The sequence below is a fragment of the Netta rufina genome (assembly GCF_964035555.1).
Source record: "Netta rufina genome assembly, chromosome: 5".
Lineage (NCBI taxonomy): Eukaryota > Metazoa > Chordata > Aves > Anseriformes > Anatidae > Netta > Netta rufina.
The window spans coordinates 43,186,203-43,211,674 of NC_140128.1; the positions used below are offsets into that span (position 1 = coordinate 43,186,203).

Consider the following 25,472-nt stretch of genomic DNA (forward strand, 5'->3'; position numbering starts at 1 on the left):
GTGTTGCAGAGGGGCTGGGAGCTCTGACATCACTGCATCTGCTTTGTGCCACCAGCTCGTGTGGAGCGCCCTCGTTTCTCTGTTGATTAGCTGCAAACTGGGGATGTGCCTCACATTTCGGAGATGCTCCGCAGTCCTGTCCTATCTGCCGACTGATCTTTGGTTTGGAAAAGCCATTGCTGGAAGAGGCCTTCCCTTTTGGTATTGCACACTGCATTTTGCCAAGCAGCTGCATTATCTGTAGCTTGAAGGGCACAGCCTGCTTTCCCAGTCTTTCTGCTGCATTAGAGAGCATGCAGAGCTAAAGGTGCCTGTCTCCAAGGGGAGGTTGGAACAGCCTCACAAATGCTCTGACTTCTCTTTGCTTCCCATAGTTTTGTACTCCGGGGAGTGAAAGAGAGCAGCAGTTGTGCTTCACCCAGCAGCCAGGCACCTCCACGCTGTACCTGGGGGGAAACTGGCGCAGAGTCTTTGGTCCAGCTCTGCAAAGATCACAGTGGGCTTCTGCACGGCAGGTTGCTCCCAGGCAGGCACGCACTGCCAGAACATCCCTGTACCAGCGACGCAGCCGCAGACACCGTGAGGACTGCAGTGCAAGCCTTTGTCACATTTTTTAAGGTCAGAACCCACATTCCCATGTCGCAGCACACACACAGAAAAAGGATGTTTCCCTTTAAAAGCAGTCAGGGAAGGGAGAAAAGCCTTGCGTGAGGAGGAGGCAACATCCTCAGTCTTCAGTCGTCTGCAGCAGTAGCTGCATCCTGAGTGATGAACAAGCAGACGGCTGCACGGGGGGAGCCCAGCTCCAGCCCCGCTGCGGTGGGGATGCCCCAGGGAGAGGCGGCTGCTCCGGCCCCACAGGGCTCTGGGGGCGGCTGGGAGGGAGCTGCCAGCACAGGAGGCAGCAGCTCTTCATGGTGCTGATGTCTTCATCGGCAGCCTGTGTCGGTGGCTTCGGCGAGGACTTATCTCGTGCCCCCATCCTGCTCCGGTGAACAAAGGAGTTGAGAAACATTGCGTGACCCCTTGGCTTTAGGTGGGCTCGGGGCTGGAAGAAGCGACTCTGTTTAAAGAGGTGTCACAAGGGGTGGAGAAGAAGGGAATTCTCCAGCCCTGGGTAAAAGTAAAATAGAAATCCTTTTTTAACCCCTCGCCTGGCTCATTCTGCTGGTTTAGGACCACTGCTGCAAAACCCAGGTGGTGTTCTGAGCAGAATAAGGGCATTGCACGTGAGGCACCGTGGTTTTATGTAGCAGAAGGGCAATTGTACAATAAACTGTTGGGCAGCAGCTGAGGCACAAAGCCTCAGATTGTTCAGTGATGTGGCCTGTGTGCCTGCTAGGTCCCTGCGTGTTGGAAGAGGGAAGTTTGTGGAGGACTTGGAGACAGCCAGGGGCCAGGAAAAGCAGCATGCAGTGGGGGCAACAGAACCGAAGTGCTTATAACAAAGTCCTTCTGCCAAACAGGGCTTCTGGTCAAATGCACACTCACCCATGAAGGCAATCGCCTCAGGTCATCTGAAAAGCCTTCCGGTTGAATAAACAGCATGAGGGAGAAAAAATTAGGCTGGGCGAGCTGCTCCTGGCCTAAATTTGAAAATCGAACTTGTTCATTCATGTAAGGCCTCGGTGGCTTCCTACAGCCCTGCCTCATCGCGGAGGTCCTGGGCTCTCGGGGAGCATCGACCATTTCTCCCAGGAGAGAGGAGCCCACGGGGCGGTGTGGTAAGGCAGGGATTTGGGTCTGAAGGAGATCAACAGCAGAGCGATCCCACTGGGGAGCTGAACAGAGGTGCTGGCTCCCACCGGAGGCCAGGTTAGAAGCGGCCAGAATGCACACACGTGCCATGGAAGGGGATGAGGAGGAGCCATTCTGCTTCGGATCAAGGAAAGGACACAGCAATGTGCCACAAATTCCCTTTCCCTCTGCAAGGAGTGTTGTGCTTGAGAATATTCAGACTACTTTCAAGGGAGGACTGTTTGCTCTGTTTTTTTCCCCTTTGCTCATTTTCTGTTTCTTGTTTAAAGAACCGCTTTGCATTTCCCTAATGAGCATGTATCAGCGCTGTGCTGTGTGTTTTCCTGAAGTGAAGCTTCTGCTCGTGTTTGAAGCTGGAACTGACAGACTCAGGCCTTCAGTAGGTAGGCAGCCTTCCCCTCTCCTGTGGGCTTTGAGTGACTGATCATCTGCAGATCATGAGCAAGATAAGGGATCAGAGAGGCACAACAGTGCTTCAGGGACCTTGGGATGCCTGGAGAGTGCTAAATTACACCCTGTGGAGACATCTCGGCTTTCTCAAACAGGTCACTTCCCACAGAGGGGACAGGGACAGCAGCGCCTGGCTCCCTGGGTAAATGAAGAGTTGTCCAAAGGAAGCTCACCACGAGCAGCCCTGAAAGATGTGTGTTGAATGTGTCAGAAGTAAAAACTGTCCCCACTACTTGCTTGGCCACCAGGAACACCCATATTGGCCACCACAAGTTTTCAGACTGTTTCATATTTGTTTGCTAGAAGTTGCAAGGCAATGTTTTCTTCACCTTCTTACTGTCTTCACTGTCTTTCTGTGGCTTACAAGTAGACCCTAGACTATGTAAGAGAGGTGGAGACTAAAGCGAGCACTTTAAACACTGTTGAAATGGAAGTCAGAGATTTTCTTCAAGTTCACATCCAGAGCCACCATGAAGGGAACATGGGAAGGGTCTGGAGGAAAAATCACATCTACCTCAGAAAAAAAATAAAAGTAGCATGGAAGAGAAAATATTGATGGTTTAGAAACATACACAAGTGTAAGAATGCAAAAACAGAAGTCAGGAAAAGGCCCTCACAATCCCTAGGACTTCAGAGTGTGATTGAGTGGCTTCTGTGGTGGCATAAGGAAGCCACCCCAAAGCAAAAAGGAGGCTCCAGTTTGGGTGTGTAATGTTACCCTGCCCTAAATGAGGGAATGTGTAGGCAGCAGAGTGATACTGAAGGGCATGGCAGAACTCTGGATAACCCTCTAGTTGTCCACATGGGATGGAGTAAGACCAAGGGCAGGGAAAATCGCCTCCACTATGTTTAATGGTTACATAGGTCTCTGCAGAGAAAAGGTCTGGTCTCCAAAAATCACCATGGTTCCTTGTCCCCTACTATTTCATCTTTTCTCACTGAATGGCCTGCAGCAATAATTTTAGAACCCTTGGAAAGAAAAACAACCTCTTCACGTTACTGTGTTCCTCTGGCAAATAAAATGTGAGATAATTTGGGGCAAATGTCCGTTGAGCTTTCCTGAGTACCATTTGAATCCCTGTTACGCAGCAGTGTGATACAGCATCATCCTCGCCCTCATAATAATGTAATGATCAGCTACCCCTAAATACCTTGAGGTTTTGTATCCAAACTCACAGGGTTTGGTGCACACACAGCATCTCTGCAGTACTTTAATGTAAGTCAGGACTCGACACATAAGCCAAGCAGCACGGGCACCATCTCCTCCCATCTGAGGTTACTGCTGGGTTTCCTCAGTGTGACATCTGCCTCAGCAGGATTTTGGTGGAGGTTTTTGTCTGCCCCATGGATGAGTGGGAGGCAGCAGAGGGTTTTCATGGAGGGAAAGGCTTTCTCAATTGGAAAGAAGGGAGCTAATTATGTCTCCTATAAAGAGGTGTAATTGGTTTTCTTTTCTGTTGAGCGAGGATGACACGAACAGCATCCCTCGCCTTTTCATTCCAAAACTGTGTTGCGACCATATTGCTGAGTCTTGGAAAACTCCCCAATTCACAGGTTGTTTTTCGCATGTTCCAAACATCTGGGAACAAGGTTCAGCTGACTGATGAATGTGTACTCTGGCAGAAAATGCTGAGAAGTTGGGGGGTAGGTGGGTAGATGTAGCCCAGCTGTCCATTTCTTACATTGCTGGTTTCAAATTTAGCCTGGTATTTTCTTAACAAATTGTTGGCGAGCACTTTTTAATCTGCACGTGTAAGTGTTATTGTAAGTATTTGGCAAATGCAAGTTGTTTTCGATTAGCTTCTGCAAGTGGGATGCTGCTGTATGTGCCGAAGCGTCCCAATGCATATGGGCCTAAGATGGTGTGATTTAAGTGAACCTCAATTTTCAAATTTTCTTCTGTTTTTATAATGATTGCTTTGCCACTTTCCGGAATAGCTAGAGTAAGCCTGTCCAGCCAGCTCTGTTCTTTTCAGAGAATTAAGCTCATTTGCTTATCACTTGGACTTTCCTATAGCTTCCTCTATGTAATCGTTTAGTCATTAGCACTTTCTTTAGCGATGCATTATCCCTGCCATAACAAAGTATTGCATCCTGTCTTTGCTCTTTGTCTGAAGCCAGATATCTTTGAACTCTGTATTAGATGTGTTGTGTAAGGCAGACATGAAGGAATAGGAACAGACTTAAGTAAGCACCAACACTTAAAGACAACCATTCTGAAAATGCAGGATCCACAACACCTTTCTCAAGTTCAAAATGCCTTCATTTCTTTGCTCTCTCTGGTCTCCATGCAGTAATGCTGTGCTGATGGGTGCATCTGCATTGCAGTATGCTGCTGGTCATAAAAATGTGGTTGACCCAGGTAATTCAAGGGAGAAATTTTCTACACTGCAGAGGTGGGTTTCACTAAGTGGTAAAGATCATCTCTTTTAGGATAGGGAATGTCTTCAGCTCAGGTTTAGTCAGGTAAAGCTGAAGAGTTCAGTGTCACGACTCAGAAGCACTCAGAAATACTGCAGTGTGGTATCAGTGGCATCTGGGAAGCCACAGCATCATGTTCCAGACTTACCTTCATAAATAGCGAGGCAGACCTTGCATTGCAAAACCCACCTCTAGAGACACAGAACTAAAAGATGGAGTTTGCCATTCATTGCTGCCTGACTCTGGCCTGGTTTAGTAGCAGGAGTCCCACACACCTTGAGATAAAGAGGTAGGTCAAAGCTAAGTGCTCCTGGAAGTCCAACCAGGCTGAATAATGCATTGGAAAGTATAATGAAAATGTGGAAAAGAAAGTATTTGACTCCAGAGAATATGTTTGAAAACTTTACAGGTATTTCCTATCACTTTTCTTCTGTAATCTCAATCAATTTTTAATAATCTGTGTCTAACTGTATCAAACCAGCAAGAACAGTGTTCTCTTTTCTGAAGGTGACAACCTTTTGTAATTTTCATGGAGGAGAGCTTCCTGAAGAGCAAGACTGGGGCCTGAAAGGCTTGTAGGTGTCACGCTCAGCTTGGTCTCAGCAGGACCTCAAGGAGGTTCACCAGTGTGCACCCACAAAGCCGTTGTCTCAGGGACGTGTCACCAGGAATGTGGGACAGTCAAAGTACTTTCAGATGCCCACTTGCCCCTTCCCCACAAGCACAGAACTGTACCGGGACAGCTGTGAGCTACCTCCCAAGTCACGCTGTAAGGTTTTACACCAAGATTTTTTGATTCCAGACTAGCCCGTGGCTGTTTGTAAGGCATAGGTATAACCTTGTGGTGGGGTATGCCTTCTGTGGTTTGGTGCTCGGTTCCTTTGAACAGCAAGAAAGGATTTCTGCCTTGGTGAGTTTGGGGACATCCAGTAAAGGTCCAAGATATGAACAGTTTTTTAGTACTGTCTGGTTGTGAGCAGTTGTGTTTTAGGTGTAGCAGGGGGCTGTGGGGGAAGAGAGGGAACCTCGTTCTTTGACTTAATGTCCACTGGAGTTAGTTTGACTGGGCCCTGTTATAAGGATGTACCCAAAGCTGTCTGAGCTCTGATTTGAACCTCTAGGAGGTTTGTACAATGTGGAGAAGGAATGACTTTGTTTATCCTCATCACCTGTTTGGAGATGCTCGAGAGCCTCTCCTTACAGTGTTGTTTGCAAACCTCCCTTGCCAAGAGGTTTCTTGATCCCGATATTGATGTAGATTGGTTGCAAGATGTCATCAGCACCTCCAGCAATAAGGGGCTGGTGTGCGATAGGAAGGATAGGAGAAGAGCAGAGATAAAATAGCTGAGAAACAAAATGTTCCTTCATTGCTGTCTTTGATCTCTTAACTCCCAGCTGTGAGAGATCCTGGATGCTGATGGCAGCAATCGACTAATTTTCTGCAGCTTCTGTTGCTTGTACAAAACAGAGCAAGACATTGTCTTCTCTGAGGGGAGTACAAGTGTTGCCATAATGTCTTCTGGTGCAGACTGAACCTGAGGAGAGACAGGGAATATGCACGGGCAGCTTCAAGACTGAGGCAAAATGTGCAGTTTTATTTCTTCGTCTCCTCTCTGCCTCTTGCTTTGTACTACAATTTCTGCCTCATTAGCTGTCCTTTTTGCAGATTGAAACCCAATAGCAAGCTCCCAGCCTCTGTTCCTGTCTCTGCTGCCTCTTTGGTGCCAAAGGAAGAAGCAGAAGCAGCAGGCAGAAAGCTGTTGCATTGGGGCTGGTGTTGTCTGGAAAGCCTGCGTCACTCTCAGCACTGAGGTGTGGGAGCTGAAGGAAGGGGAGAGCTTTGCAACATCCGTGAACTGTCCATCAGGAGTTCCCTCCTGACCTGGGAATGGGATTGAGTCCATGAAGATCTGTGGGTCACCAAAGAGCTGCGGGTAATAGGTTTGGAGCCCCTCTGCTGCTGCCTAGATTTCAGACAGGTAGCCCAGAGACAAAGATATTTTGAGGTCACTGCTGATTTCCCATGCTGTTCAGGCCTGCCTTGCAAGATACAAAAAGACATGATTATGGTTTAGGTGGGTCTGCATTAGAAAGTTATAATCCCGTATGTATATGAGTGGGAAGGGATGTTTGGAAGTGAAGTGCTGGTTCATGTTCTTGGAGAGATACATCCATTTTCTGAGGCCTTAGCAACTATAAAAGGGACCACATTTGTTGGGAGGAACCCATATCAAACATGAAATAGTGAAAAATCTGCCCCAGGGTTATGCATACTGAATGCCTCTCCAGTGTTATCCAGATTCATATTCCACATCTCTCTTACTCCAGAAAAGTGCATGGGTAGGAGACTAGGAAGAAGCTGAAATGGGATCTCACTGTTTCTCCTTCAAGCCAGCCTATGCCGAGGAAATGTGGAGATTGCACAGGCAGAGACCACAATGGAGACAGTGTCCAGAGAAGCGCCTTCCTCAGCACTTGGAGTGCTTATTTTAGGATAAAGCAGACTAATTCCAACACCTTAAATAAATAGCTCTTAGGATCAGCATACCTAAGCCAGGATGGATGGACAGAAGTGGTGATGGAGAGCTGGAGCAGGTCAGGCTGGGGCTGTTCTTGCTGCAGTGTGACACAAGCTGCTGGCCAAGAAGAGCTGGGCTGAAGGGTTGCTCAGCCTCCCTGAGCACACAACTGCTGGCGCCCCAGTTTGGCAGAGAGCTGGCTGTCGTCTCCTCTGTCTGCTGCTGCCAGGCCACCCCTCAAGGCTCCCTCGTTACTGTAAAGCAAAGTGCAAACATGAACTTTGTGGGGCTGCGCTGCCCTTGGCCTTTTCATGGTTCCTGGATGAGATCCATGCTGCCGTTTGTCTGGGACCGTGACCCTCTGGGGGGAGCAGTTGTGCTTCAGCAGCATGTTAGAAAATGGAAGTGAGGGGGAGAGCTGTGGGGTGCTTCAGCCTCTGCTCCCATTGCTGCCAGCTGTGCGGGGCTGTCAGTGGTGGAGAATCCCTCCTAGCTCCCTGCCATCCTAGCTCCCTCCCATTTGCATCTCCATGGCTTCGCTAAGTCAGCTGAAACCAGACCCCAATACACAAATATCCACCTAAGAGTCAAGGGCACCCAAAAATGAAGGATGCAGTAGAATAACAAACCCCCTATTATATGTTTTCCACTCCTTGAAATGATTGATGTCATCAGGCTTTTTGTGGAGTAGCACAGGGCAGGGTTGGAGTCTGGCTTTCTGCATCAGCCTCTGCAAAGCTCCAGCTGTTCTGCCCTCTCCTGGAGCATTCCTTACCTGCCTGGTTTGTTAGGGAACCAGAGATGGCCATTAAGGAAAGTTTCAGAGGAGGAAACAGGAGCAATCTTATTGATCACTTCAGGAAGAGTATTAGGGAGAAAGTGTAAAGGACATTTGTGTAATACAATGCCGAAGAGCTAAGCAAGGCCAGTAAGACTAATGGAGAAAAAGAGGAAGAGGGAGAAAGAAGCTAGCCAAGACACGCAGGAAATAGTGGAGAGTTTATCCTTTGAAGCTTTTCCAAAACTGTCCGTCTAAATTTCTCTTCGTACTTACAGTGGACTCCCTGAGGGAGCCAGTCAGTGGTGCCGTGGGCATCTCTTCACTGTCTCAGTCCCTTTCCTGGATGGTCTTTGTGCTCTTGGGAACCACTCTGCCTTATCACATGCCTCAACCGATGCTTTCTGAAGCTCTGCGCTGGATTTTTGGCAGGACATTAAGCTCTGCTGTGCTATACCAAGCCTTTTGTGCTTGCCCATATTCCCTTCCGGGATTCAGCATCTCCTGCATCCTCCACCCTCTCTGGCTCAGCCATTCCAGTTTGTGTTCGGTGCTGCACAGATCCAATCTGTAATGTCCCTATCCCTCCCTCTCAGCTCTGTGTTTGGAGCACAGCGAACTGCAGGGTGTCCCTGCACAGGGCCTGTTAGGCTTCCTGCTCTTGGGGTCTTTAGTGTATACGGCCCTGAAGCGAGCAACTGAGCGTTCCTGAGAGCTGTGTCAGAGGCATGACTCTGTCGGTCCCTAAGGAAAAAAGCTTCAGGTGAGTCCTGCCTACAGCACGGCTTGTGGGGGCCAGGCTTCAGTTCCTAAGTTTGGGGTGAGCCCTGTGGATTTGGGGTGGCAAGGAGAGCTTTGGGGCAGCAGCTATCACTGTTCACAAAGGCTTGGCTCAGCCTCCTTGTTTGGGGTAGTTGGTTTCTCATAATGACCAGGCTGCACCTGGGTTGGTTTGTTGTTGTTGTTGTGTTTTTTTTTTTTGTTTTGTTTTTTTCAGAAAAACAAAACAAAACAGCAGTGCAAGCATTCTGCTTTGGATGAAAGCAAGCACAGCGTGCATTACAGCTAAAAACAAGGATAAGGAAGGGATAAAAAAAAGCCAAGTGAAATATGGGGTCCTTTCCCCTGCAGAGAGGCTGTTGGTTCGTGCCCTGTCCCCGCGCTGCCCAGTGATGGCAGCCAGGATGTGGCACTCAGGGAAGGTGACAGGAGGCGCGGGGAGGCTGTTTGCCCTGCGGTGTAAAGGGGCCCCCTCTGCTGCCTGCTGGCAGAGGTTCGTGCGTCAGTCACTGGGTAGCTGCGTACCACCAGGCAGCAGATAATCTCAAGTGCTGAAAGAAGAAATCCACTCCTTGTCAGGTCCCATCAGCGTCCCTCGCATGACGCCCCGATGCTCCGTAAAGCAGCACAGGCTGCGGGTGAGGCTAAGCGCCGTATGTGCTCGGTAGCCTATGGCAGAGCGCCGGGAAATGCTGCGGGTGGTAACTGCCGAGTTAAACCATGAAGATCCTGGGAGGGATTTTCCGTGGTTAGATAACCTGTAGGCTCCAAAGCCCGTCACATCAGGAGCTTGAAATCAGTGGGCCTGGCCAGGCCAGGTGTCCGCTTGTCTTGTGGAGGGGTGGGGAAGCCAGCAGGGAGGGCACCGTGACAACTCTCCCATACTGCTTCAGCTGGTCTCGTGCCCTCGGGCTTCAGGCCCAAGTTCAACATTCCCTGCAGCATCTAGCAATGCGATTTTGAAGGCACTTGGGAAAGGTACTTGTTTCAAAAAAGACAAGTAGAAACTGACATCCTATTATAATGGCACTTTGTGGAAAATGAATTTCCCTACCAGAGCCTCGTGGTGTAAAAGTTTGCACATGCAAATTTTAACATCAAGTATGCGACTCGCTCGCTTCTCATGCATACCTATTTTCATTTTCATTTATGGGGCAATAACTTTGAAAAGCACACATACAAACAAAAATTGTGGTAGAATGAGCCCATAATAGAGCTTTCAATAAAATGAAGAATTGCTCAGCTTTCCAGTAATTTTGTCTGTTTGTTGCATTTTGTGCAGCATTGTCTAGCTGCCTGATTCTATGGATATCTAAATCTAGTTTCCCCCCGCGTTTATCCCCTTTTTACAGAATCTTCTTATAATTACTAGTACTTAGCTGAAAACCTGAATTCATGCTAAAGCATTTAATTAGTCAAAATTGTGTAATAGAAGATTTCTTCCAGATACCACTTAATGATCATTAGAAGGTCTGATTCAGCGCCCACTTAAGTCAATTGATGTCTTTTGTTGACTTCAGTGCATTGTGAATCTGTCTCAGTGCATTCAGAAATGTGAAGCTAATGGCTACAATAGCAGCAGGAAATACTCTCCGTGGATGGCCAGCTTCTGTGGTTCTCCATTTGCTTCTGTAATGGCCTGCTGAAGTTTTGTATAAATGTAATGAAAGGCTACTTTTGGTGAAAAAACAACTAAATTCAGAGCTGCAGAGGAAGATATTTTAATGTTTCATCATTTAAAAGCTATTTTTTTCCACTTACACTCTATTTATGCTCCCATTGAAATTAAGGATGCAACTGATACAACACGGAATTGCTTAGATATTGTAGTGGCTTAAGTTTGTTTGGAAGAATGATATCCTCACAGCAGTGACCCTGGGTCTACTGTTATTTGTATAAAACTATTTCTATTTTAATGCTGTTCTCTCATTTCAAAAATAGCCTTTTTATTCTGTTATGGAAAAATGTGAAAAAGTGACTTAGATGGGCTTCACCAAAGCCAATCTTTTTTCATCATTTTTAACTTTCAGTCCCACATGAGCTTCATGGAAGCAAAAATACGAAAGTAATGAAATCCTGGGGTCTGTTCATGGGATGTTTCTGGTATGGCAAAAACACAGACTTTCCAGAGAACTTGAGATTACTTTCTTGCTGTCTTGTACCTTTGTTTTTGCCAATTCAGCTCAGTGAAGTGGGTTGAAATACTATCACAGTGATTTACTTTGTACTTTCCGTGCTCTCATCATGGAAATGCAAATTACTCTGCAGCAGGCCAGACACTGGAGAAATTAAGTATTTTGGTACAAGGTTTCCAGCCAGAATTCTAGCCTGAGGAGTTAGATAAGCATCCAAATCTTTGCATCCTTTGAAGTTCTTCTCAAGTCAGAATAATTTTGAACTTGGTGAAAGTTCATGTCCAGATTGAGTTTCTAGTAACCAAGGGACGGTCTTGAACATTATTTCATTAATTACTTCAAACCATAGCAGGGTCAACATTAGAGAGCTTGAGTTTCAGATGAAAGCCTGCCTCCTCTCCTGCTAGGCACCATTTTGCTGAGATTAGGATAAACAACACAACAAATGTACAGCCTGCAGGGCTTTTTTCTCCTCACCAGCACTGCAGCTCCTTCTCAGGTCACCTTTTTGAACAATACAGGAGTCACCGGTGTCAATGGAGAAAGAGGGAGCTTTGTAGCGTGCTGCTGGTGAACTTCAAAGCATCCAAGAAGTGTCATCAGCTGTCCTCCAGCTTTTGGGGCATAGCTGGTCTTTGAGAATTACAGCTCTTAATGACGTGCCTAGTGCTTAGGCAGATTTGGTGGGTAAAATACAACCTGAGACAGCTTTCCAGCTTGTTTTTCAAATACTTACAGCACCGCATAGGTGATGGGTGACCCAATTGTTACTGAGCATGGGGATACAAGAGAAGAGGAAACTTCCTTCATCACTGACACACGCGATGAGGATGGCACACGGCTCCCTCCACCTGCTCTCTGTGCCTTGTAGGTGAATGAGCACCCCGGGTGTCTGTGGTGTGGAAGGCGAGGGAGCAGAGCACTTGTCGTCAGAGGAAACTGTGCTGATGAGATGGGCTTAAACCAGAGAGATGCGAGTTCCTCTGGGGGAAGAAGGAGGGTGAATTAGAGGCAGAGGAGAGGAACCGGAGCTTTGCGTTATTCCTCTAAGGGTTGTGTTGCCCTCATGTTGCTCTTTGTCATTAGCTGAATCACTGGAGCATCCTGTCAAATCAGCCTCCTGCATAGATTTTTAAAGCCCCTAATTGGCACCTGCAAGGTTACAAGTTAGCAGAGTGCCTCTGTTTGCCCTGCACAGCCTTTCACAGCTTTTCCCCCAGCGCCAAGGCACTGGAGTGCTGCATGGTTGATAACCCACTGTGGCATGAGGCAGCCCAGGCTATTGCTGGGATCCCGTCACATGCCCTGGTGTTTGTGTGACGCAGAGGGCTCCACTTTTTTTCTTTCCCTTTTAACTGTTATGCAAATGTTTCTCCATGTTTCCCATTTAGCACAGTTTCTGAGCCTCCCTAGACGTGCTATTCTGAGCTTGGCCTGCTTTCTGATAATTGCATCTGCATCCAGGCAAATGCCCCTGCAGGGTTTCTCTGCTCCCCCGGCCTTGCCAGCTCTGCTGGACAGCACCCTGCGAGGCCAGGGCTGCGCAGAAAAGGCCTGCCAGCAGCTGGCACAGCTCTGGGGAGGAAGGCAAAGCTGCCTGCTGCTTCAGGCCTCCTTTTTTTTGTATAAAGGAGGTTCCTTTCCTTTGGCACTCCATCTTCCTGAGCAGAAAACCACTACTGAGACTCCCAGTCGGTGTTCAAGCCCTACCAATTTCTGGCTTCTCTGGGGGAATAAGAGCCAGGAGAGCCCCCCAGTGACAGCACCTGCGGGAGTCATGTCATGAGTGTGGTCCTTTGCTGCCTTTTGGGAACTGTTGTGTGCCTTTGGAGGGGAGAAGAGGAACAGCACTGCTGGAAGGGCTTTGAGGATGATCTTTTACCAGATTGCTGTTCAGAGAGCACTGTTGAAGTGCAGCTACTTCTGTCTTGCCACACAGTGGCCAAAGCCTGAACTAGAAGTAAAGTAGTAACACTTCCCCTTCATAAAGCCCTGAAGGCTTGCACAGAGGACTTGCAAAAGTCCTACTTGGACGAGTAGTAGGTTAGTTTTATCCCTGGATTACAGCTAGAGAAGGCAGCAGGCTGTGGAAAGCAGGCTGCTGCCTGCGCTGGGGAGTGCAGCACAAGGCTGAACTGAACACGTTGTGGGGAAGCTCTGCCACAGGTGCAACAAGCCGGATGCTTTTTGCATACCTGAGGTTGGAATTATGACCTCTGAAGCTGTATTTCCTCTCAGGATTTAGTTTCCAGGAAATTAAAAATATGCGCAGGACCTTCCATACTCATCCACTGAAAGTGATGAAAGTAAAGTAACTCGGGCTATTTCTTTGTAGTTGGTTTCTTGCGTAAGTATGCAGGTGGGAAGTGTGTATTTGCTTCCCTGTCTGATATTCTCTTATTGAACACAGGCCGTGCAGTGCTGTAACTGAATTCCTTTCTCTGAGCAGCAGTCATAAATCACTGCCTCATCTCTTGCTGTAGGACAGCCACCAAGCTGGGCCCTGACTGGATGCTGCCGTCCATCACTCACTTGGTCTGAACGTGTTCCACCACAGCACCCCCCAAGAGGTTTTCAGAAGTGAGTCTCCAGTGCAGTCAGAGAGCAAATCCGCAGGGAATTTCATCTTCTGCAAGCAGGAGGTGCCCAGGAGGGAGAACGGGGTTGGATGATCACTGCCATAGCTAGTGTGGTGGTCCTGTTCCCCTTGAAATTGCTGGTCTCCCTCATCTAAAGGGCATTTTGCTGTTGGAGTTTCAGTTTCTGAGTGGTTACGGTGCATGATGCTGATGTCTGAATCTCGGTACCGCTGAAGGATTGTTATGGGAGTGGGTGCTGCTTCTGTTTGGTTTTTCTTCTTTCTTGAAGCAAATTCAGCTTACACAGCTCTCTGCAAATATCAGTGCATATCTCATAGGGGAAAAGAGTAACAGGTCTTTTAGAGGATGAGACAAAAATGACATAAAGGAGCTCTCCTCCTGTTGTTTTGTGGTTTTGTTTTTTGGTGGAGTAGCTGTACAGTAGAGATCTACCCAGCTCTTGTTTTCTACTGTATAAGTGGCTTTGATCTAAGTGCTGGTCATGAGCCAGTTATGCCTACAGAGCTGTCACCATCAGGTACTGCACATACACTGAATTCACGGCAGTTGTGGAAGCGCTGACCTGTGTACATGCATGTTGATGTGCTGAGGCACATACATGATTCCAGTAGAGCCTCCTGCTACACTTCTCACCAGTTCTTGAAGTAGCTTCTTCGAAAGATCCTAAATGTGGATGGAAGTGGATCTGCCACATGGCTTTTAAGTCTGCAGCATGTCTTTGAAAGAATAAGACTGATTCATGTGCAAAAACCCTTTCCTCCATCCTGATACACAAGGAAGGTCAAGTTTGATGTTGGAGTTGCTTTTGTCATTTTTGTGTGGTGGTACCAAGGAAGAGAGATCTGGGGTGACAACCAGTGTGCCAGGAAACCCTCATCCTCTTCACAGTGCTGGAAAACTAACGCCTTCTGATTTCCTATTGAGTGTCTGACTTGCACTCAAAGAAAGTTGGCTGTGTTCAGGTTTAGTGGAGGATGACATCTCAGGAAATTAAAGGACATCAAAATTAAGGCACAAGTTCCTAATTACTCGTCTGATCCCTGCTGAGGAGGTGTTCATGTGTGGTTTTGTAGTTTGTTCATGTTTTGATTTTTAGGATAGATTGTTAGGATAGCAGCTTCAGGACAATGTTATTTAAAGGACTGGAAAAAAATAAAAAAATAAAAAAATAAAACTACCTAGTTGTTCGTGTCTTCATCTTTAGGTCATTTTCTTGCCTTTGTGGATTCCTGGAAATTTGTCATGCCTGACTGTGCATTGCTTAGACTGTGTCTTGTTGCAGAGTTTATTTTGGTTATCTACAGTCTCCACAGTGCTACATTCACTCCCTTCAAGTTAGCCTAGGTCAAATCAGAGCGGTTACAGTGTGGCTTTGAGCAGCACAGAGCAATTTTGCTGGCAGCCGAGGAATTGCACTGACTTCATCTCTAATGAAAACCCTTAGTAAATTCAAGTTCAAAACACATTGCAGTCATGATAGGAATTTTGGGTAAGAACAAGACTTGTGCTAATTACAGGGACTTAGTCACAATTTATTAACTCAGTGTTAAAGACACGCTCTTAGAAGTAGCCGTGCTTAGACAGATTGGGAATTGAGAGAAAACACGGTCTTATGCTTAAGGCTCTGAACACCGAGGTTCCAGTAATCGGGTTTAATTTCTTGTTGTGCCTTGTACTTCTTATGTCACTTCGTTTCTTTCTTTCTCTTTCTATGCCTCAGTTCTGTAGCTATTAAATCACACTGCTCTTCCACTCTTTGTCTCCCCTACATACACATCAAGTTCTTCAGAATGGGAATGTTTTTGTATTAGTGGAGTATGCAATACATAGTGCAATGCGGCCACTCCTGTACCTGTGGGAGGTCAGGAGAGCCCTAAATGCCGTGTTGGAGTTTCCATGCTTCAGGAATTTGTCACCGCTTTAAGTGGTAAGGCAGGAGCAGCTTTGGATGCTCATCTAGCTCCTGCTGCTGACTCCCTTTGGTAGATTTGGGACTCTTCTTTAAACTTTGACACTTTGCTTTTTTTCTCTCCTGCAGGGCAAGGAGTGCTGAGGCTGAATAAATTACTTTTTCTTAAAGTATTTGATGGCTAAACGTTATACATGGTTATAAGTTGAAGAATCCCCTGCATATGTAGAGGAGTGGGAAATGGATAAATGGGAAAAAAATGTGTGGCGATATATAATACATTCTAATACCTCACTTCTAATCTTCTGTATTTCTTTTTGTTTCTTCCAGGTGGAGCGGGAAATAGCCATCCTGAAGTTGATAGAACATCCCCACGTTTTAAAGCTGCATGATGTTTACGAAAATAAAAAATATTTGTAGGTATTACTGGCTTTTGCCAGAGAAAGGGGAAGGGAAGGAGGAAGGATGGGAGGGAGAGGAGGGTTTTGGACTTGGTGTCACATCCAAAAGAACGGGGGGAAAGGGAGGGTGGTCCACCCTCATCTGGTCTCCATGTCATATCTGATATTTGAATGAGGAAGGAACAGTCCATATCTTCTTGGCTTTTCTCCTTTTCTTCTTTCTACTTTGCTTATATGCTCTTTCTACTTAAAATAGAGGAGAGAGAACAAACCAATTTTTACTATCAAAGAGCAAGAGGAGAGGAAGGTTTGTACCTGTAAGATCTGGAACCATTTGGAATCAAATTGTTAAGTGAATGTTTTGGATAACCTCCCTTGCCTAATAGTCTTCACTGAATCCCTTGACTCTCACTGGCAGTGTTTTAACTTTGCCGCCAATAATAAATTTCGGTTTTGAGGGCCACTGAAATCTCCTCGTGTTTCGGCAGTAAGAGTTAACTAGCAAAGCCTTTCTTTCTCAGATCATTGCCAGTGCCAAGCAGGGATGCTGCCCACAGACAGAGTCATTTTAGCTTGACAGTGCACTAGATATGTTGAATCTGTTGTCAAACAAACAGGCTACATTAATCTTGGCACAACAGGAAAAAAAATCAATGCTCTCCAAATGGAAAAGGGCAAACCAGTAGGGAACTCAATGTTATTTTCAGCTTTTTAACAGGTTATTGCAAGTAGAAGAGAGTGTTTAAAAAAAATTAAACTATTTTTAAGAACCACCGTCCATCAGTGACCTCTCCTTAATGTCACAACACAAGAAGGGAATAACTGTTTACCCAAAGAAAGTGTGCTGAATGGAGGTAACAATCCCTCGTGGACTTTTCAGCCAGCCTTGTTACTGGAGCAATGAATTCCTGTTCTAGGAAGTGAGGCCTCTGTGCCAGAGGGTTAGCTTAGTAGAGCAGGCAGTAATTTCTTTTGGATTTCCTGTCCTCCTCTGGGGCAGCGCCTGCCATTTGTGGTGAAGTGGGGTTGCCAGAGTGCACTCATGCAGGCACGGGGTGGAGGCTGGCTCAGATGCTTTCTGAGCTGGATGCTGAGCACTCTGTTCTCAGTGGCACAAATGGTCATGACTCCATTAATCCTGGTTTGCCCCAGCTGAGGACGGAGGCCCAGATGTGATGGAGACTGCTGTGTGTGCAGGAGAAGGATAGGAAAGGGAAATGAGGCTTAACAGTCAGAATGTTGTCCTTTAATCCAGAGAAGGGGTTGGTGCCATTTGTAAGAGTACACACCTCTGTGTTCTGCTTTCTGTGTGGGTTGGATAAGGCCCCAGGCTTTTCTTCAGTTAAGAGAGAAGGAACATTCTTTGTGATTCTTGTTTATTTGGATGTTGCTTATTTTAGGTGTACACACACGCCCTAACCCAGCGTGCAGCTGATGTGTTCCAGGTAGGTGTGGTACACCCATGTGGTGAAGACAACATAGGAAAACCTGAAGGACAAAGGCCATGGTCATCACTTGGGGTGAGGAGAGGGGTTATAGAGGTACTGAAGCTTTTTTGTTGCTCTGAACACCAGTGAAGTCAGCAGCTGAGCTGAGCAATCTTTCTTTTCCCTGAAAGGCTTGGGGCATATTTTGCTCCAAACAAAGAATATCTAGTGCTCAGAGCAATGGGGATGGTCTTACACCATGACTTCCAAAAAATGACTGCATTTCTTGGCAGACAAGTTGTCTTCTTGCTGAAGATCACCTTGTAAAGGGAAGCATCTCATATCTTTAAGCTATATCTGGAATTCCTGGCTTCTAAAATATGTTGGGCTCCAAATCGGGCTTTGCCAGTGACACAAAGTCATCTTCATGCCATTGCTCCCGTCACAGCTGTGCCAGAGCTGCTGTCTGCCTCTCCACACTAAGGCACTGAATTCCTCTGCTGAAAGACACTAACTCCCTGAAAGTGCCAGTGACTCCTAATACATTTCATTTTTTATTAGTCACTATTTTAAAGAAAGGGCATAATGCAGAGCTGTTGCCAAGCTTTCCTGTTCAAAATTAGAAACAACCATAGTCTTGGATAAAACTAAGAGTTAGAAGAGAGTGCCTGTGGAGGGGTGAAGTGTGTGTGGGATGAGAAGTGCGTATGCATGTACTTTCCCAGATAATAAGACACGGTGACCTCTAGTTCTCACCAGCACCAAAAGAAGGATAGCTCTCTGGTTGTGGCAGCACCTTTCCATCATGCCTGCCATCTCAGCAGTAACGATAGTGGCATGGTTTCAAAGGAGCTTGTGAATTATGGGTGATATTTCAGATGCTAGAGACTAATCACGATGCAGCACCAGGGAGTATTTCCTCGATTAATGTTAATTTCACAAATCATGTTTGACTTTTGGTTTATGATTTAATTTGTGACAAGGGGCTTGGTTGAGTAGATTCCTAATGCAACCATGAATCAAGTCCTTTTTCCACAGTGTATTTAACACTGAGAATGAGTTTCAAAAAATAATAACAAAAATTTGTTAGCATATCTGTGTTAGCCTAGCAGTCATTTTTCATTTGGTTGGTTGGTGGTGGCGGGGTTACTGTTTTTATCAAGGTGGTCGGAGAGATAGAGATGATTATGAGGCCTAAGACTTGGAGCTCTACATGCTGTATTTTGAGTTGTCGTACTTAACCGTAAGACTGTGGACTGCAATTCTGGATACAGAGGGGAAAAACGCAGCTCAACGGCAGTTCTCTGTGTGTGTGCACTGATACACCACACCAGATACACATTATGTTGGCTAAAATAGTATTATTGCAGACAGTTGTTCTATCTTGTATTTGTTGCATGATCACACGGACAGCCTTTAAGCAAGATTGGGACCCCACAGTAACAGGTAATTTAGAAATAGCTATAGGCAATCTGTGCCTCCCTGCCTCCCAACAGATAATGTTAAGGGACAAAACAGCCTGGAAGGATGGGCAGGGAGGTCATCCTCCCATTTTAAAGATAGAGAATGAGGCTGGTGTGCGGTAAGCCCAGAGTACTCTAACAACTTACATCGCTTATTCATAATGGGGAGTGATCAATGAGCTGCCAAAATTTGAGTGTGCACCGGTAATTATGACTAACCAGGTTCAGATGGTCAGGAATTGTAGGGGAATGTAAATAAACTAAGGGAAAGAGCAAGGTAACAGCAAAGCTGAGTTTTAGACATGTTCTTTAATGCACAGTGGAGGGGAAACAGTCCTTTAGTCTTATGGTTTCTGTGTGGCAAGTAAACCACATTAACTGGGGTGATGGTCCTCTTTCCTTTGTGCTACATATGGAAAAGGTCTTCCCTGAATTGGCCCCAGATGGAGTTTTGTGTAGTAGAGAAGGGAGGAGTTTATACGTTATTAACAGCTCTACCACTGTGAATGAGCATGAGGTTCTTGTGAACAGACGTTGAGGATTAAATAAGAGGAGAAAAAGCTGCATGAGTGAAGGGTATTTTTAGGAAGCAATGTTACATTTTATCTTTAGATCTCTTATAATGTACATTTATCAGTAAATTCAGCTTTCCTCGTGGACTTACAAAAGCAGTTGTCCCACTGTTGGAGGAACTGTTTGCATGCAACAGAAGTGCCATCATAGAGTCGAGAGAGAAAGGACCTTCCCTTTCCAAAGCAGATATGTCACACTGATACAATTTTGCTGGAGAAGTCCTGACAGAGCTGGCATTATCTGTTCAATCTCATTTCATCATCTGTTCGGTTTAAATTAGTGGAGTTTTGGCAGGGAGTGGGAATGAGATAGAATAAAGACATCCTTGGACCATTCCATGCCCTTTTCTTGTGGATGTTTCTACTAGTAATTCTCGACTCCTTTCCATCAACATGGCTGTATATATATGAGTAAATTTCTACTCACAGGTGCATGTAGATATTTGTATATATATATATATATTTATATCCAGGCATTTTTAAATTTTTACACTTCTGATTTTTTTTTCAAATTTTGTCGGAACATTTATTTTAATCTCCCTGTTGTTCAACTTGATCAGCATTTTAAAGAAGAATCTGTTTTGAGAGAAAGAGTGGACATCAGAATATTGGCATCGTCTCCCATTCTCTGAAATGCACCATGCATTCATCAGCAATTTTTCCGAGCACAACAGTTCCCCTTCTCATTGTTCAGCAGGACTGTGCTATCACTGGGCAAGTGCCCAAGCCTCGTTGCGATGTACACAACACGCCACCTCCTGATATCAGAGGTGAAGGTGCTTCCCAATGAGCCAGATAACAAAATTAAAATGTCCTCCTACCCACGCACAGCTCACAGTTCTGGCTTAGACAAGACCAGCTGCCAGTAGGTGTCAAAGACTTACAGCTCTGGTGCTGTCTGCAGAAGCATTCATGCTGCCAGTCCTTTCCTGCAGGGTTTTCCTGTAATTCTGTTCCTTTTTTGTTAAAAACTAATTGTGAGGTGACAGAGGATGCGAGAAAGAGAAGAAAGGATTCTGCTTGTTCTTTTGTTATCGGTAGCCCAGGACTTTGGCATTCGATCCATCTGTGGGGAAAAGCTGTCAAAAGGCAGAAGGAGGGTTCAGAAAGTTGGAGTGGCTCCAAGGGCTCAGCACTGAAAATTAATTTCTTGATAGGCGTGTTTCTTGGTAGTCTGGTCATGGGGGGTCAGATGCTGTGGACACAGGGAAAGAAAACAGAACATGACTGGAAGACAAAACGATGTCCCATCTGGGCCACGGTTAGAAATGAGAGAAATGTTCACAACCAGCCACTTTGGCCCCTTTTCTTCTGCTGCTGAGGAGTTTTAGTACTGCCAGGAATTAGAGGCACAGGGGTGGTCGGAGTTGGGAGCGGAGCCAGCATGTGTGGGGCTGAGCGCCGCAGGTGGGCCTGGGGCCGCGGAGCTGGCGGGAGGCCGAAGGGAGTGGGTGCTGGGCCCGGGCTGGTGTCACAGCCTGCGGGATGCCAGCCTGGCACAGGGTGGTGGTGGTTAAAGGTACAGTCCATGCTACACGGCCTTAATAAGCTCTGCCCAAAAGCCTGACAGTGTGCTCTGCTCACTGCCTGACACGTGAGGTGGAGAACAGCCGTAGTGTTGGGCCTCTTGGCCTGGCGTTGGGAAGCAGGCCCTCAGCGCTGCAATGCCCTCACACAAGCAGCGGTGAAGAAGAAATGCAGGTCCACAGAGCATTTAAGGGCTGAGATTCTCCTTCAGAGAATTTGTGTGCACCTTTGGGTGTATCTTGGCCTTTGTCGTTAAAGGAAAGGCCTCTCAGCTCTCAAGAATAAACCCCAGAAGTGTATGGTCACTGGCAGACTTGCAGTGGTGAGCCAACACGTCTCAGCTCAGCCCGTCCTGCACAGAGGATCCCTCTGGTCTCTTCCATTTCGTGTGCCCGTTCAGGAGACGCTGTGGTGCCTCGGCACGAGTGGCTGCTCTCCATGAAGGCAGTGCTTGAAACACTTTCCATCCCCAGTAAGTCACAGGTACAGAGCGCAACAGCAACAGTTCCTGCTGCCTCTCTTTCCTGTCCAAAACCCCCACTCTCTGCAAGTCCAAAGAGAATTAGCAACCCAATACGATCTCTGCTCAAACAAGCAGATCACAGTTAAACTTGTCTTTTGGAAAAAGAAATCTAATGCATGCACATTTTCTAGAAGGCAAGGAAAAAAATAAAAAATAAGGAGTTCCTGGTCCAGTGCCAAATTAGGGTTTAAAAATTCATGCCCGCCATAAGAATTTATATAACTTCTGAATAATTTATAGGCTGCGCCAATAACAAGGGGCTTAATATCTGATAGAGATTATTTAATCAATAGAAAACAGTGCAGGAAAAAAGCCGTCAAAGAATTACAGCTTGTCAGTCAGGGCTGGGCAGCTTTTAACCCTTCCTCTGCTATTCAGATGTTGTTTCATATATATGTATGAAAGGGTGTTTTACAAACGGAGTGGTAGCATGGGAGAGGAATCGCCAGGACTTTCTTTTCTAGAGGCTTTTCTTTGGCAGTCTGTCGTTCCAGACAGATCCCTTGCTGATTCACCACAGCTTTGAAATGTGTTGAGTTTTCTAGCTCTTAGCTGAAAGTAGTTAGTTTTTGATGAGTCATCTGCTGGGGATTTTGGCTTCCTGCGAGATGGTTCACACCTCAACAGGATTGGTGCTGGTGCTCGCAAATGACATTTGTGGTGTGGCTCTTTTGGTTTGTGTATGATTCTGTGGCTGATCTTTGTGGAGTAAAGCAAGAGCTTTTTACATGTGCAGACTCTAAGAAGTGTAGGGACAGGAAAGAGCTAAAGATGTATCTGTTTTTATAAGGAGATTCCTACTTGACTTGTGTCCCTGGCCTCAGTAATTGCTTGGACATCTGTGTCAACTCCAGATTGTCTTAATCTATGCCATGTTCCCTTGTCTTCATATTATTATTAGCATGATTTTCATATAATCATCATCTATTAAATTATATGACAAGAGTAGCTGAACATCTCAGCACATATGGTCATTTCACAAAGTTCCTTACCCACAGGCATTGTACCACAAAGCAGTAAACTCCTGAGCATGGAGGAAGTAAGCAGGAACTCCACTGATTTTCCTTCTTTTTGTCTGTGTCTTATCCTGTATAATTGTATCTGGGTTGTACATCTTGTTGCAGTGCACACCTAAGTTGTGCATCTTAAAAGCTAGCCAGCCCCACATGAATACCCAGTCTAATTTCTGGCGTAGTAAAAGCCCTAGAACATCACCCAGTGGTGACTAAATTCAGGCACATGTAGAAGACCATCCTACTTGTTTAGGTTTAATTGAGGTTGTGCATCATATGGATAAATACTGTACCATTTAATAAAAAATTGAATATTAGCTGCTACCCTAACAGGCAGCTAATCACATGTCCTGATGAACCTATTGCCTGACCAAAACAAGAAGCTGCATGAATTGACTACCATTCCTAGAGCACCAAAGACTATTCTTGTTACTTGTATTATTTTAGCATTTATAATACTTACCTGAAATACCTTGTGTTTCAGTATGAGCTTTCATCAAAAGATCTCTATCCATTTAATGCTTTTCTAGTAATAAATACATTTGTATCGCCCCAGAGGATCTAATTTGTGTAGCTGTGAAAGTCTCATAAATTTTCTTCATCTATAAGGCTGAGAAAACAGGAACTGTATGCCCACACTAGGATGTATAGTGACGGGCTGCTGTGGGCAATCCCATCTGGCATGAATTTTCGTATTTCACACCATTCCTGCTAATGGTTTACAGACAGCTTTTCATCTTCTACAAATTATAAGTGGGGTGTCTGGTTTTGTTGTTATTATTCTGCCATAGATATCTGGTAATGCATGATCCTGGTGTTTTCTGTGCCAGACGGTCTTTCTTTAACAGTATTTTTCCAGGCATTGCTCAGAGCCAGCCTGTTTATTTTGTTGCAGCCTTGCTTTAGAGGTAGCATGTAGCAGTGTTGCCTCAGTGGAAGTACTGTGAGTTAGTTCTCAAAGTTCCCCAAGGCCTGGGCAGAGACATCCATTAATAAGGTGTAACATAATCCACCAGGTGGGAAGGAGAAACCATCATGTCTTCATGGCTCTTTTAAGTGATGTCTTTGTAGTGTTGCAGCACAAAGGCAATCTGGTCATGCAAAAGACCTCTCTGTGCTGGCACTGGACAAGAAGGGGGCAAAAAGAGAATCTGTGCACCAGCTTGGAATTCAGATCACAAAGCAACTGCTGGAAACCTCATGATGGGCAAGTCAAGCTGTTGTCAACCATTACAGCAAAGAACAGTCTTCAGGAATGAGCTGAAGAAAAACAATGCCGTAGCTCTGTGGTTAAGAAGAACGGTGTCCTTCCAAGAGTAGGGGATGTTGTGAAAGCACAGAATTATTTGCCTGGAAATTTAGCAAATGCATGGAAATTTAACAAAAAGATGAGACAGAGGAGACGTGGAAGGAGTGGTCAAAGCAGAAAGCTAAGAAAATCATATTGCAGTGATGATCCTATACCTATTTTGAATTGCTAGTAGTAGGGCGAGAATATATCAAAATGAAAGAGAAGATGATAAATTAATCAGTATAGAAGTTACCTAGCTAAAATTAGACAAGAATTTTTAGCATTTAACAGCCTCAAGTTGCACCAGGGGCGGTTTAGATCAGATATGAGAAAGAATTTCTTCATGGGGACAGTGGTCAAGCATTGGGACAGGCTGCCCAGGGTAGTGGTGGAGTCCCCATCCATCCCTGAAGATGTGTGAAGATGTGGCACTAAGGGACGTGTTTTAGTGGTAGACAGTAGGTCAGGTGGATGGCTGGACTTAATGACCTTGAGGGTCTTCATTTATCTGGGAGGAAAGGAAGAAAACTGTACTGACTTTTTTATCTGAAAACAAAAACTTTGCAAGGTTGTTTGTTTGTTTGTTTGTTTTTGTTGTTGTAGTTGTTGTTGTTGCTGTTGTTGTTGTTTTGTGGGGTTTTTTTGAGTGTTGGGGCAAAAGCTTTTGGTCTTTTAATTTCTGGTATTGGCATCCCAAATCTTAACAGCCCTGGCAGGTAGGCAGCAGAGTTGGATATCACCAAAAATATGGTGGATTATGTTTGTTTTGTTGAATTATGTTTAAACATGTTGTTGATCATCCTATATTTACTGATCATTCACAGGGGAAAATGGATCATTCACTGTGTTTATAGGAGTCCTACTGACACACAGGATTTGGAAAAGACTAAAATGATTTTTAGGGAAGTGTTTCAGGTGCAGGAATGATGTGTCACTGGTGGCCTATAGGCCATCATAGCTTGTGATCCTCAGCATACAGGCAATTTGGGGTAATAAGGAGGACAGGTATAGTGTAGTTTTTTTGTTAAATTTCTGGTCTAAGTTGGAGAAGAAGCCATAGTCAGCCATGGAGAGGCAGCTGTAAGACAAAGAGCTGTGACGTCTCTGCTGATTCCTGATACAGCCATAATCTGAGAGGTGCAAAGGTGGTTTAAGGCCATTTCTTTATATTCGTCTTGGCTACTCCATCTTTTTTATATGCAGAAATCGTCCCTCCTTTGCGGTACTGTTTGGTTTCTCTTATTATTTGTTTACTGTTTGGGTTCCTGAAAGAGTAAATAAAGTGAAACAGAAAGAAGGAAGAAAGCAAAGAAAGAAAGGGAAAAAGAAAGAAACTAGTATAGGGTCATTACTTTTCTAAGCTGCGTGCATGCTTCTGATTTGGTATGTAGTGGGTCATATGAGGTTAGGAACTTACTAGCTTTTACTGGGGAGATGGTGATGCTGCAATGCAGATGGAAAGATGGCAAAGGGAGTAGATAAAACACAGCTGCATGCAATCTCTCAGCTCCACTCCAGCAGATGAAACCATTCTTACATTAAGCATTTAGCTTCTTTGTCTTGAAAAATCAAAGTGTTGTCTCATTGAGACTCAGAATCTTCACCGGGGATGTTTTGTTTCATATCTTGGCTTGTGGCAGGGGCATGAAGAAATACCATGTAAGCCTTAGGCCTTGGTGTCCTTATGAAAGCAAGCTGTGGCCTGCAAAAACTTTTGCAACCTCTTAAAGAATATATCTAGTGAGGAAAATCCTTGATTGAGAATTTATTTTTAACACCACGTGCAATAGGCTTCATAGCAAGCTGCAGAAGCCTGTCGGTTTCCCATTTTTGCAGTCCTAGCAAGCAGAGAGGAAGCTGGTGGGGACAGCATTGAGTAGAAGGGGCAAGAGACAACAGGGACTA

At 45.5% G+C, this 25,472-nt stretch overlaps 1 protein-coding gene across 1 annotated transcript in view; it reads left to right on the forward strand.

Moving 5' to 3' along the window:
* The window catches only part of BRSK2 (BR serine/threonine kinase 2), a gene marked incomplete at both ends in the record, with an annotated part of 302,732 nt that overhangs the window by 180,236 nt on the left and 97,024 nt on the right, over window positions 1–25,472 (forward strand). The window contains one exon of the mRNA XM_084288363.1: window positions 15,681–15,766. Within this exon, the coding sequence (XP_084144489.1) occupies window positions 15,681–15,766 (86 nt within the window). The remainder of the gene's footprint in view (window positions 1–15,680; window positions 15,767–25,472) is intronic.